Source organism: Pundamilia nyererei, unplaced genomic scaffold (genome assembly GCF_000239375.1).
Source record: "Pundamilia nyererei isolate P.nyererei 1_Seehausen unplaced genomic scaffold, PunNye1.0 scaffold00053, whole genome shotgun sequence".
NCBI lineage: Eukaryota > Metazoa > Chordata > Actinopteri > Cichliformes > Cichlidae > Pundamilia > Pundamilia nyererei.
Genome location: NW_005187454.1, coordinates 22,052 through 34,749, shown reverse-complemented (window position 1 = coordinate 34,749; position 12,698 = coordinate 22,052). Strand labels below are relative to the sequence as shown.

Here is a 12,698-nt window from a genome sequence, read left to right as displayed (position 1 = left end):
TAAGATACTCGACCATTTATTAAATGTACAGAAATACTGTTCAAAATTCACACAAGAAGGTGTCAAAGAACAAATCCTCAGTCCAAATGTAAACAAAACGGTTGCCCCATCATCATGTAGAAAGCTTTGGGAATGACAGTTTTCATTCTCTAAGATGGATTAACAGCGCTCATGATTCGAACCCAATCACTGACAGCTGAGCGTCAGCGTCATCCGATGCCGTCGACAGCTCGGAAATGATCACGCCTTTGTAAACATTAGAACTGATGGGTACCTTGAATTGCAGTGGACTAGTAAAGCTGCTGAAGACTCATTTTCACTAGCTTTTAGACTGTGCACATATATCCATCAAGTGCTGTTAAAGAGTTAAGACTGTGGCCTTGAGAATAGATACAGTGCTGCAAAATTACAGTGATTGAAAGAAAAGGGAAATATAAACCCATCACAGAACATCAGAGCTTTACTTTATAAACATTTTACAGAATATACTAATTTAATCTATCAAAATGACCTCATGGATGGCTCTTTGAAGTGGACAATGAAATGCAATCACTTTAGCTAGAAATCAGGACAACACAAAAGTCTGAAGCATCGAAGACAATTGTTTAAAAAAGAACAAACATCTGAGACCATTCAATTTTTTTTTGCTTTTTGTGTTTTTTGTTTGTTTGTTTTTTACCTCAACCTTATTTACAGAAATACAAACCTCATATCAAATGCAACCAAATTACAAGAGTTTAGTAAATTTACCAAAAACACTTCATCTCCAGTGGTACGGCACGGGTCGACTCACACACTCGGATCTAAAAATGTGCTTGCCTAACCATGTCTTGTGAAAGCGGGGGGATGTTTCCAAAGGGGAGCACGACTGACTAGCACACCGACAGGAGCTGGGACAGAGACATTAGCTGCGTCTGTAAACATTCACGTCACGATCGGCATTGGACCTCAGTTAGCAAACCACACATGGATGTATCTGTTCGCCTTACTGCTGACAAGCAAAGACAACATTCCTCTGTAGCTGCTCTAACACTGTTACAGCTCTATCTGCGATCCATTTCTATTTCCGTATCTACGTAACGGCTGCCAGTTGGGTCGGAATACTACAGAAATCCAACACGGCACCCAGCTCCAAATTAGATTTCCAGAAGGATCCTGCACTGCTTATTAAATCATTTTGTACAAATGGCTGAATCTGTCTTGATGTGCGTATCACAACAGTTGGCACAGCACGCCAACAAACACCGGAGCCTTTTCTTCACCTTTACTCCATCACTAACCATGTGGCGGTTTCATATAAATTATTACAATCAATAACAATATGTTAACATTCAATAAAAAGGAAAAAGTGTGTCCTATATGTTACTATAAATGAAACCCTCTGACAGCTGAGCTGGGAATATGGCTGAATGATAAAAAGCTGAATTATCAAATCTCCCCGAGCAGAACTTCAAGCTTTTCTGAAACATACCCCCTTTATTAGATTCATCAGGTCGGATCCCCCTTTTGCCTTTCATCGTAGCACAGATTCAACAAGGTGCTCTCAGAGAATTTGGTCCATATTGACATGATAGCATCACACTGTTGCTGCAGATTTGGCACGTCCATGACTCCTCTCTTGTTTCTCTACATCCCAGAGGTGTTCTTTTGGATTGAGCTCTGGTGAATGTGGAGGTCATTTGAGTACAGTGAACCTAGAGTTTCTAAAATCCTCACACTAGCCTTTCTGGCACACAACAAACATGACACTTTCAATTTATTAAATCACCTTTCTTTCCATTCTGAAGCTCAGTTTGAACACACAGAGGCTGCCTCGATTATGCCATGCGAGTGGCTAATATGATCTGGGTTCATGAGCAAATGAATAGGTGTACCTAATAAACTGGACAGTGAGTGTACACTACACTATATATAAAAAACTGGTATTGCCAAAATAAACACAGTCAAAGGTTTAAATAATGAGGCAAAGTTATGGAAAAGTAATCCGTTTAGGGCAGAGGTTCAGCATTCACACAGCTCTAAATGCTTTGCTCCCAAAGGTTTTTTGTACTATTTTGCTCGACTGACATCATCTCGACAAGGTTTTCCTTATTTGGTCACCTTAGGCACAGACAGAACTGTGGCTCTTAAAAATGGCTTGCTTCAAACTAACGGAGCGTGACTCGTAATGTGTTCAACAATGACACTCTAGCAGTGTTACAGAAAAATATTATGAAGTTAAAAATGAGTTAACAGATGTTGGCTGTCACCAATTGCCTTTCTTAAGGCCTCGAAGGAAGCGAGGGGTCTTTAATTCATGCAGAATGACTTCACTTCTTTGGGACATAACAGGTCAGACTGACTTATGGACCGACGTGTGCTGTGAAAGACTTCCGCGACAGAGTGATGCGTTATTACTTGGCTCGCAAAGAGACTTTGCCCCACATTAGCATACTGCTGCTGAAATAAATGTGACGCAAGTAGAAGATAAAATCCCCAAATTTTTGCTGTTCGGTGACGTCATTCATCTGTACTCGAATAAACATTCGGTGATTCAAAATAAAGCAAAACAACAGCAAGAAATGAGCCAAAAGGTCCCTGCTATGGTGTTATTACACATTAATAAAAATGGCTGTGTGCACCTACTAACCTCTATTTAAAAAAACTTTTAAATATGGCTGCATTTTATACAATTAGACAGAGAAAAGGTGTTTGATAAAAGAGGCCCAATGTTTGGTCATGTGCTAAGAGGAGTTAAGAGCAAGACTGCATGAGCTGGAGAATATGTACACAGTGAATGTGAGAGCTGGTCTGGAGGCAGGAAAAAAAAGAAGAAAAAAAAGGGCTGCTTCTCATACTACACACACCTCCCTAAATGCCATCTGTGTCTCACTTGGACACACGGCTTCTCACTCACACCTATTTCCCCTCCCTGTCCTCTAAACGGCCCGGTGTAAAAATGTAGTCCAAAGCCTGTCTCTCAGCGGCGGCCACGTTGGGGTGCCACAGGTCCACCATGAAAACCACCCTGGGGCCGTCCTCCTGGCTCCCTGCGTGCATAAAAACAAAATCGATGTTGTGAACTTAAATCTATAACAGACTCGCATTAAAAGGCTCTACATCTACCTTAGCTGCTGGATTGAATTAGGCCAATCCTCTTTTAGAATAAATAAAATGACACAGCCTAAGCCAAGATTGAATTTTAATGCCTTCTTACCCTCGTGGAAAGCCCTGTGAAGGAAGGAGTCGTCGAAAAGCAAACAGCTGCCCTCAGACCAGCACTGCGGCTCTCCACCAACCACAAGTTCACAGGAAGGGGGCACTCTGAGACCTGTCGGTAAAAAGACAAAAAAACAACAAAGTAATAAACGAGCCAATGTGTCGTTATAATAGTTCAAAAATAAATGCACTTAAAACATTTGTTTTGTTTGGATTCTACTGCGCAGGTGGCCTAATGCACAGGTCATAAAGGCCCTGTGTTATTACAGCACGCTGCTCTAAACGCTCTCACTAAAACGACTGCATACGTAACGATAAACGTGACTGTTTAGAGCCATCTCACAGGGTACAGATGGAAAGGGAATCAAAGCTCAGCTGCATGAAAACATTTTCTAGCATAACACAACATTTTAGCCTTTTGCCTCCATGACTCAAGAGAATTCAGGTTTTCAAGAGCAGCTGATTCTCTGCGTTGTTCCTTATAAATACACTGAAATCATCTGCTGTTGCGTTGGCTTAAAATTCACACTGAGACTCATTAGTTCCAGTTCAGTGAACTCTCTTACCCAGGTGGCATCGGAGCCTGACATTTGTCGGGCCGTAATGCTCGGTGATGAGCGCCCCGGGAGTCAGTACTGAGAAGCAGGCGTTCCCAAACACGTTGTTGGAGATGAAGGTGCGCAGCTGGCCCAGCACCCTCCAGGCTCGGGGACATCTCCTGACATTTAGAACCAGAGGGGTGCCTTGGTTGACCAGGTAGTAGGTCCACCACTGCCCGCGAGGAGTATTGTTGGCCTTCCACCCCGGCGGGAGGGAGGAGCCGCTGCGACCCGGAGGCTGGTGGTAGATGCTCTCGAACTCAGCCAGGAGTGCAGGGAAGCTCTGCTCAAGCAGCTCCACGTCATGTCTCTGCACTTCCCTGGAGAAGAAAGGCGCTGACGGCAGGTCGGGTAGGAAGAAGACCTCTGGCCGCTGGATGGTCGGTCGGCTGTTAAGGTACCGGCCTTGATCACGGACTCCTTTGTGCACCCTGCCCATCCCTGACCAGGTGTAGCGCTTGGCGTATTCCTGCAGGCTGTGATAGAGCCTCTGGTTCAGGCTCTCTCCAGCGCTGGTGCAGCGGAAGCACTCTGACGACTGACAGAAAGCAAAGCCGTTCTGCTCCTCCAGCATGGATCCGTGCTTTCCCTTCCCCCTGCTACGACAGTCTGAACTCATGAAGCCCCCCACCACACCTCCAATCCGTCCCGTGCCAGCTAGATACCTCCCACGCAGAGGGCTAGAGCCATGCTCCCGGCCCACCCGATAACAGTACCACATAAAGAGCAGCAGCACACACATGGCTATGGCAAAAGCACAGATCTCACACTCCCTTATAGACTGCATCCCTCCAGCCACCATCTCCCTCACACTCTCTAGTGACCACTCCATTCTGGCTCGTTTCTGGGTTGCTGAATCGGTAGGAAACACAAAACGATGATGGGGAAGGATCAGTGAATGTGTCTTTTCTTGATTGTGATTGAAAGGTGGCCGTAAACCACACACACACTCACACGCAGGGCCACGGGTCTAGTGTCAAGCAGCTCTTATCGCCCCTCCATGATGGAAACAGTCTGCTGATTCAATCTGACACGCTCGCTCTTCAGGCCCAACATTTCAGCACTTTGCAGTGAGTGAAGGTTTCTCGTTGCATGATGTCTGGCCGTGTGGTATTTCTGCTGCTGCCTCTCCTGCTCTTTCAGACAAATGCAGACAGACACCACGCCTTAGGGTTATCAGTTCTCTGGAAAACAAAGACAGAAGGGAGAGAAAAGGGGGGCCATGAGAAGACAGGAGGGTATAGAATTCACAGCAGGAGGACGGTGCCATCAGTGCGCCAAACTCTGTTTACGGTGTGACGTGGGACTCGTTACACTTTGCTTTGTATCTGTGTGAGACACACCTGCCTCTCTGACAAAAACTTACCATCCTGGATCCACCACATGTTAAACACAGCTGCTGGAAGTCACCCACACACTGTTGACTTCAAAATAACTGCACCCCATGCACACACACACACACACACACACACACACACACACACACACAGTGAACACAATTTTGAATTCAGCCATACACTCACTCCAACACACCCCTGTTCTCCTCTCTATAAAATCATGAGTCATGGGTACATCGCTGCATTTAATTCAAATTTCTCCCCTTTTCTATTTTTTTGCGCATGCACACACACGCACGCGCTCGGAAGAGTGAATTATATAAACGTAAACAGTTGCTGATACCCACCCACATTTATAATTTGGCATTCATAGGTTGCTCAGCAGGAGCTGCATAAATGGATCCTCGGGGGGAGGAAGAAGGGGGAGCGGGTTCTAGTCTGTGGAATCGTATGCTGAGTATATAACAATAATAAAAAGGCTGGATTACATGAGTATGATTATATAATGATAATGGGACCGGCAGCCAGAATGCGAGGAGTGCAATGCGTCAACTGTGATCAGAACTCCAGTCTGCGCTCTCACCAAAAATGGTCGGGTAATCCTGCTCCAACAGATCCTCCCCTACATCCTGTCTGACACCATCAAGACGCCCCCACACCCCCCCTACACACGCACACAGACAAACACTCGCTGCTTTTAGGACACACTGACCACCAAACCCTGCCGAGGAGAGCGATATAAAACGCTCATTCTTCCAAACACTCCACTGTTTGAATGTAATCCGAGCACTCACGGATGCTGCCACCGGGATCGAGCTGTCTACAAACTGATGCCCAAAATATTGATGAGCTGTAACGTTCCACAAGGCTCGGTAAACAAGCAGAACTAAGGTCACGTTTCCTCCCCTCTACCTGAGTGTCTGAGGCGGGTTTCAGATTCATACCTACTCAACATTCATGACTGTGGGCATGTCGAAGAGACCGGCGCACAGGTGTTTCTCCAGGCGAAGCTGCGCACCACTGCAGTGCACACGGCAGACGGATATCACTCGCCAACATCACAGGAAACAGCTCCAAAATGCACAAAAGAAGTCGTGACTGGAACCAACAACAGAAAATAAGAAAGAAACAGAAATGAGAAGCTGTTCTACCGACAGGCGGAATCTTTGTCTGGCTGTCTGTGGAGGACGGCAGCGGAGGACAGGCTTCAGATAATATTGATGTAAATATTAAAAGCTCCACCAGGGAAGCCACCCAACACAGAAAGGAAAGGAACACCCACCAATATGTCCGGTTACGACTTTCAAAGTAAAAGTCTAAAATTGTAAGTGGAGGAGGGCAGACTTTCAGTCGTAGATTCTGCTGTAAAACTGTCGCTAAACAAATAACAACAACAACAACAACAACAACAACAATAATTATTATTATTATGATAAGAGCTTCCTAATTAATCACACACTAACCTTTGTGCATAAAATTGTGTTAGCTATGTAAGATTTCAATAAATTAATTTAGGGTCTTGGCATTTTCCTCACAATGTTAAGAAAAGTAATAAATTACCGTGGCAATAAAAGTAATATATGGGAACACCATTAACAAATGTCTTGAGATTCAATTTACTGTAGTCAGTTATTTTACTTTGAAAGGAAAACTGCCTTCCCTCTGATTTTGGTCTCTTGATTATTTTTACTTGATGGAGCTCTTCCGCATGTCTCATGGCTCGCCCATCGACTGCTGTTTAACATTTCTGGAGACATCATTTCCCAAAATGCATTGCAACATGCCTTGATTTCACCCACAGCAGTCACAAAGCAATAGTTTGCTGGTTATAGTTTATGACAGTGCACATCAAACAACCTTTCCTGGAAGGATTCAACTCAAAAACTATACCAAATTATAATGACATCCATCTCGTCATAAAACGACTAAACAGCCAATAACATGAACAAAATAACTCACAATCTTTAAAATTTAAGCATTTTTATTTTCTTTGAAGTCACTTTGTCGCTATGTAAATGTGTATATATGTACTCGCATTCAAGTGGTTCCAAAGTGTTTTCTTTAAACAGGACATCTGACAAAAAGAAAAAAAAATTAACAGTACAGTTAGGCCCATATATATATTTGGACACTGACACAAGTTTAGTTTAGTTTTTTTAAACCTGTTTACTGAAACATATGTCTTTTATAAGAGACCAAAGGTATTTGGACAATTGGCTCAAAGGCTATTTCACGGGCAGGTTTGTGTCATTCCTTCATTATGTCATTGTCAGTTAAAAGGCTTGGAGTTGATTTAAGGTGTGGTGCTTGCATTTGGAAAATTGTGCTGTGAACAAACAACATGCAGTCAAAGGTGCGCTCAATGCAGGTGAAACAAGCCATACTTAAGATGCGAAAACAGAAAAAAACCCATTCAAGAAATTGCTACAATATTAGGGGTGGCAAACTCTATAGTTTGGTCCATCCTGTGAAATACAGAAAAAAAACTGGTGAACTCAGCAACACAAAGAGACTGGGATGCATACTGTGTGCTCAAATTCAGTTAAATGCAGTCAAACTGATCGGGCAGTGTTTCATAATACAGATGGACAATGACGCAAAACATACAGCCAAAGCAGCCCGACAGTTTATTAAAGCAAAGAAGGTGAATATTCTTGAATGGCCAACCTGATCGTAACCCAACTGAGCATGCATTTCACTTGTTGAAGACTAAATTTCAGACAGAAAGGCCCACAAACAGAAACTGAAAGCTGCTGCGGTAAAGGCTTCAGGCTGTCATTGCCCGCAAAGTGCACCTAAATTCTTTATTTTAAATTCCTTATGGTAATCTACATTACCAAAATTAGTAAAAAGTTGTCTCTATCTACATATTTATGGACCTAACCATATTTGCATATTTAACAATATCCAGAGCACCTTTAAGCTAGAATCACTGCTATGGTTGTTTTGACTCAGCCAAACAGTTCATTTGTGGTTTACATCCATGTCTGTGCACTCATGATACAGTATACATATGTAGTCAGTTATGTCCAAAAACACACCTTTGATTACAGAATTGCATTCACGTCATGAATGAATCCGAGTGAACATTTGTCCTAGATTACCACTGTAGATTCTTTACCTTACGATATAATGCGCTCTGAGACAAGAACTGTTGATTGTTAAGTGGTGCTATATGAATAAAACTGAACAGATCTAAAGAAGGTGTTCCTGAAATTGAAGTTTATTAGAACAGGACATATAATAAATAAAACACAGAATAAAACATGAGCAAAGTACAATTAGAAGTGCTTATTCTGATGGAGACATTAGAACTGTAGACGGCAGCTAAGTCAATAAGGATCTGTGTACACACTCCTCCTGTGTCCAAAAATCCCCAGAAGTGGCATCGCTTGAATAGAATAGAATAGAAGAATAGAATAGCTTTTATTGTCACTGTTACAGGAACAATGAAAGGCTGTTTGGCATTTCTCCAAGTGTGTGAAGTACACAATAGCATAAGTATTTACACAATCACAAACAAATTTACATTTACACAAGAAAGATATGTACAGGTTATACATACACCTGCAAACATACGGATACACCCATAAAAACATACATACGCGTGCATACATATGTGTATATATACATGTATGCATGCGTACATACATGCACACACATATTTCCACATACACATACATATATATATATACATATAAATACATGCCATCTATTGAGAGGTGCATTGAGAGGTGCAGTGTGATCAGTGATATTGCACATCGAGTGGGGGGGTGCTGTTGCAACTATACTAAATAAGTCTATAATAAATACAGTTTAAAGAGGTAAGGATGTTGGTTGCATTGAAGTATAAATAGAAATACGGTTTATAAATAAGGTGTAATGTCTATGAATGTTGTAAGTGCAGTTATCCTCCAATCAGGGTGGAGGTAGGGCATATTGAGTGCCATAGCTCAAAATCCTCAGTGCCACTATTTTCTCTGCTGTCTTCAAGATGCTCGCAGCTGTTTAATTTTAGGTAGGGGAGAAAAGTTTGACATATTTCACGACCATTAAATGTTAGAGAAATCTCTGAAAACCAGGTCACGGTTACTTCCCAAGCAAAAACCTCTGCTAGTGCAGGAAGACAAAACTGCTAAGTGACACCAGCTGAAGAGCAAGCATTGAATTGAGACGCTGTGTGTGTGTACAGTGCACACTCTTGTTCTTGGTACCTCTCTTCATGTACCAGTGTGACAAAGTCCAGAACGGAGCCTTCAATGTCAGTCCATCAAGTTCCACCTGAGCTTTAAAGAAAATAAACTCAACTTTTCCTTCGTTTGAAGTTTTTCAGTTCATCCAAGAACCTCAGCAGTTTCTGTTAACATGTTGCTGTTATGCTCCTCCATCTCAACCACTGAGCCTGGTCAGGATGTCTTTAGAGGGAAAAGACAAAAAGGAACAAAAGGATTTTTTTGAAAGTTTTTTTGTTGTTGTTGCTGTTGTTTACTTTAAAGCAAATAAATAAATAAAATGAAGAAAAATGCAAAGTTTAATACTGAGAAAACTGAGGTAGAAAATAACTGAAGAATAAATTGATGTAATCGATTTGTATACTTTACCATTGAAAGAAAGAAGTTTTTAGGTGCAAGAAAAGGCGTTGCCTGCCAGAGTCTCTCCATGGGAGATACTGAGATAAGAAACTCACTGAAAAAAAATGCTACTAATTCTAATTTTAGTAGTAGTAGTAGATGTTGTATACAGTTAATGACCCCGCCCCACTGCCACCCCATAAAATAAAACATAATATGTGTGAGAGATGTGAGATGAGCAAAGCAATGACACCAGAGACTGCTTATGTATAGATCCCTGAGTTATTTCCTTCATCCTTACATGTAGGCCTGCATAAATACAAAGGAAGGCAACTATATCATATCTTGAAAACTTAGCAAAACCAGGAAAAGTGCAAATATGTAAATATAGCAAAATAAATAAATAAATGTAAAACTAATAAAACTAAATATTTATCTCTAACATAAATGGACACAGCATTTAAAAAGTACAGTGTTTCCTTGTGATGTAGTAGGTTAGAAATCAGTTGAAGTTTAATTATACGAGGACAGGACATTAGAGTATACTCAAAATATGAGCAGATGTATGGGTTACCTTCCAGCACTATCCATTATTCATTTGATCAGACAGTAAATTGATTGGTGTTCCTGGAGAAATTCGAGGTAGTGCAGAACCACACAGGCTTTATGGGAAGTTGCTGTGGGCTGACATCTTTCAGCCGACCATCAAATTAGCCAGAGAAGGATTCCCTATTCCTCAACTCCAAGGTCACCACAACTCAGAGACTGTTAAAAATGACAGAACCCTGTTGCTTCGGTATGAAATACACCCACAATGTGAGTTCAAAAATATGAGGATCAAATGATGATTGTTTTCTCTCACTATGTTTGTCTATTAAGACGTTTTATTTATATATAACTGGGAACCTGCTTAAAAGCCATGATTTTGTCAAATTTGAGAAGCTGGATAAAAACTTTGGAGATGATTGCAGAGCAAGGGGCAGATGTGTTTTACATCAGAACAATAAAAAAGGATTTAATCACTGACATACAGCAAGCAGGTATTGTCAGACAGGTTTCATCCTGCTCTCTTTTCTGACCATTTTTTATGTCTGCCAAGCACAATGATCTAACTACAAACAAACAAAGCAATTGGCTCTGTGAATATTTGCTGTGATCCCTCACAGGCTACACTGTGAGTTGTCTGGATCAATTAAAAGATAAGATAAGATAAGATAACCTTTATTAGTCCCACACGTGGGAAATTTGTTAAAGTATTGATTATAAGATGCGTTGTGTTCAGTTTTGCTCAACAGATTCATTTGTTTCACTGTTTTTGCTCAGGAGGAAACCTCACACTGGAGGACTCGGCCTTGTGTAAAGTTACAGTGACTGATGCGTGGAATATGTCTTTGGGAGAGTACCAGATGCACTTCCCTCTTCCCCCTGCAGGAGGAGCCCTCCTCACCTTCATCCTCAACATCATGAAAGGTTCCAATAGACACAGACTGTTGAGCTGCTGCTCATGTTCATTTTGAAATCACAAAATCACAAACTGACATTTTCTTGAAATCTTAATGTGTTGAGCTGAGCTGTTTAATTTAATAACTGATTTAGTTATGGCTTGAACAGTGGTGGAAGCAGTATTTAGATCTGACTGGAGTAAAAATAGCAACATTCCAGCACAAAACACTAAATATAGATAATATATTTAAGTGAAGCTCCTGGTTTCAAAAAATGATTATTATTATTATTACTAAATTGATGGTTATTTCAAACTAGAAAAAGGCATAACATTTTAAACAAATAAGTATCAGAGGTTTTTAAACTCAAATCTCTTTAAGATTCAGCTTTAATTTGTTGTTTGTCTTTGTCTCTCATTATTTTCTCTAATGCGTTTGTTTTTGCAATCACAGAGCTTTGCAGACAGTATATGGAGCTTGATCAGCAAGACTCATGATCTTCAGTATTACGGCATCACATCGTATTTGGAGAGCATGGGTACCACACATGTGTCTGTGCTGACCGAAGATGGATCCGCTGTGTCTGTCACCAGCAGCATCAACCACATGTCAGTGTCTGGATGAATCTGTTTTACTGTTAGGAAGCAGCTATCAAAAATGTGTCTTCCTTTAAAACTGAAAGATTGAAAAGGTTTAAGAGATTATTTTTAGAAGCTGCTTTGTAAAATGTCTCTACTTGTATGTGTTGTAGATCATTTAGCATTTTGTACTTACAGATTTGGCTCCAGATTCCTCTCTCCAAGCACTGGAATCATCCTCAATGATGTGCTGTTTGACTTCTGCACAATATCTAATTTTGGTAAGGGATCAGCTGGATACATTTTACACTTATGAAATACAAGCATAGGGCAGAGCAATGTTCCTCACAGCAGTGAAGGAAAAAGAAATAATTGACACTGTACACATGTGCAAATATAAAACATCTACTGATTGTAATGATATTTACATGAAAATCGTCAAGAAGGTCATAGAAGGAATTGTAGGACCTCTAACATATATTTGCAACTTATCATTTCAGACGGGAAAAGTTCCAAACAAAATGAAAATAGCTAAAGTTGTGCTGTTGTATAAAACTGGGGACAGACACCATTTCACAAATTACAGGCCTGTTTCTTTACTTCCACAATTCTCCAAAATCCTAGAAAACCTGTTTAATAAACGATTAGAAAAATTCTTAGATGAATATAAATTACTTTCTGACAGTCAATATGGATTCAGATCAAAAATATCAACATCTCTGGCATTAATCGAATCAATTGAGGAGATTACAAATGCTATAGATCAGAAACAGTATGCGGCTGGACTATTTCTGCATCTCAAGAAAGCATTCGACACAATCAATCATGACATATTAATTAATAAACTGGAACGGTACGGGATAAGGGGGGTTGTACTGCACTGGGTCAAAAAATATTTAAGTGACAGGAAACAATTTGTGAAGCTGGGTGTCCATTCCTCATCATGCTTGGACATTGCTTGTGGTGTTCCACA

General features: G+C 41.0%; 1 protein-coding gene across 3 annotated transcripts; it reads right to left on the bottom strand.

Moving 5' to 3' along the window:
- On the bottom strand, nucleotides 1-6,471 carry asphd2 (aspartate beta-hydroxylase domain containing 2). Of its 3 annotated transcripts, XM_005733529.2 has the most exons (5): nucleotides 6,079-6,471; nucleotides 4,752-4,981; nucleotides 3,765-4,649; nucleotides 3,197-3,310; nucleotides 1-3,029 (listed from the first exon to the last, which is right to left on the bottom strand). In XM_005733529.2, the coding sequence occupies exons 3-5, from the start codon at nucleotides 4,627-4,629 to the stop codon at nucleotides 2,899-2,901; spliced, it is 1,110 nt and encodes a 369-aa protein (XP_005733586.1). In that variant the 5' UTR covers nucleotides 4,630-4,649; nucleotides 4,752-4,981; nucleotides 6,079-6,471; the 3' UTR covers nucleotides 1-2,898. The 3 variants fall into 3 exon arrangements, with proteins under 3 accessions (XP_005733586.1, XP_005733584.1, XP_005733585.1); XM_005733527.1 differs by having other exon boundaries at nucleotides 3,765-4,981; nucleotides 6,079-6,469; XM_005733528.1 differs by having other exon boundaries at nucleotides 3,765-4,981; nucleotides 6,083-6,469.
- Nucleotides 6,472-12,698: the final 6,227 nt, after the last annotated feature.

Bases quoted from the DNA above. Each gene is read 5' to 3' on its own strand.
- asphd2 (XM_005733529.2), bottom strand. From the start codon at position 4,629: ATGGAGTGGTCACTAGAGAGTGTGAGGGAGATGGTGGCTGGAGGGATG. The intron at 3,311-3,764 runs GTAAGAGAGTTC...TTTTACCGACAG, and splicing joins CAGGCTCCGATGCCACCTGG to GTCTCAGAGTGCCCCCTTCC. The intron at 3,030-3,196 runs GTAAGAAGGCAT...TTATGCACGCAG, and splicing joins TCACAGGGCTTTCCACGAGG to GGAGCCAGGAGGACGGCCCC.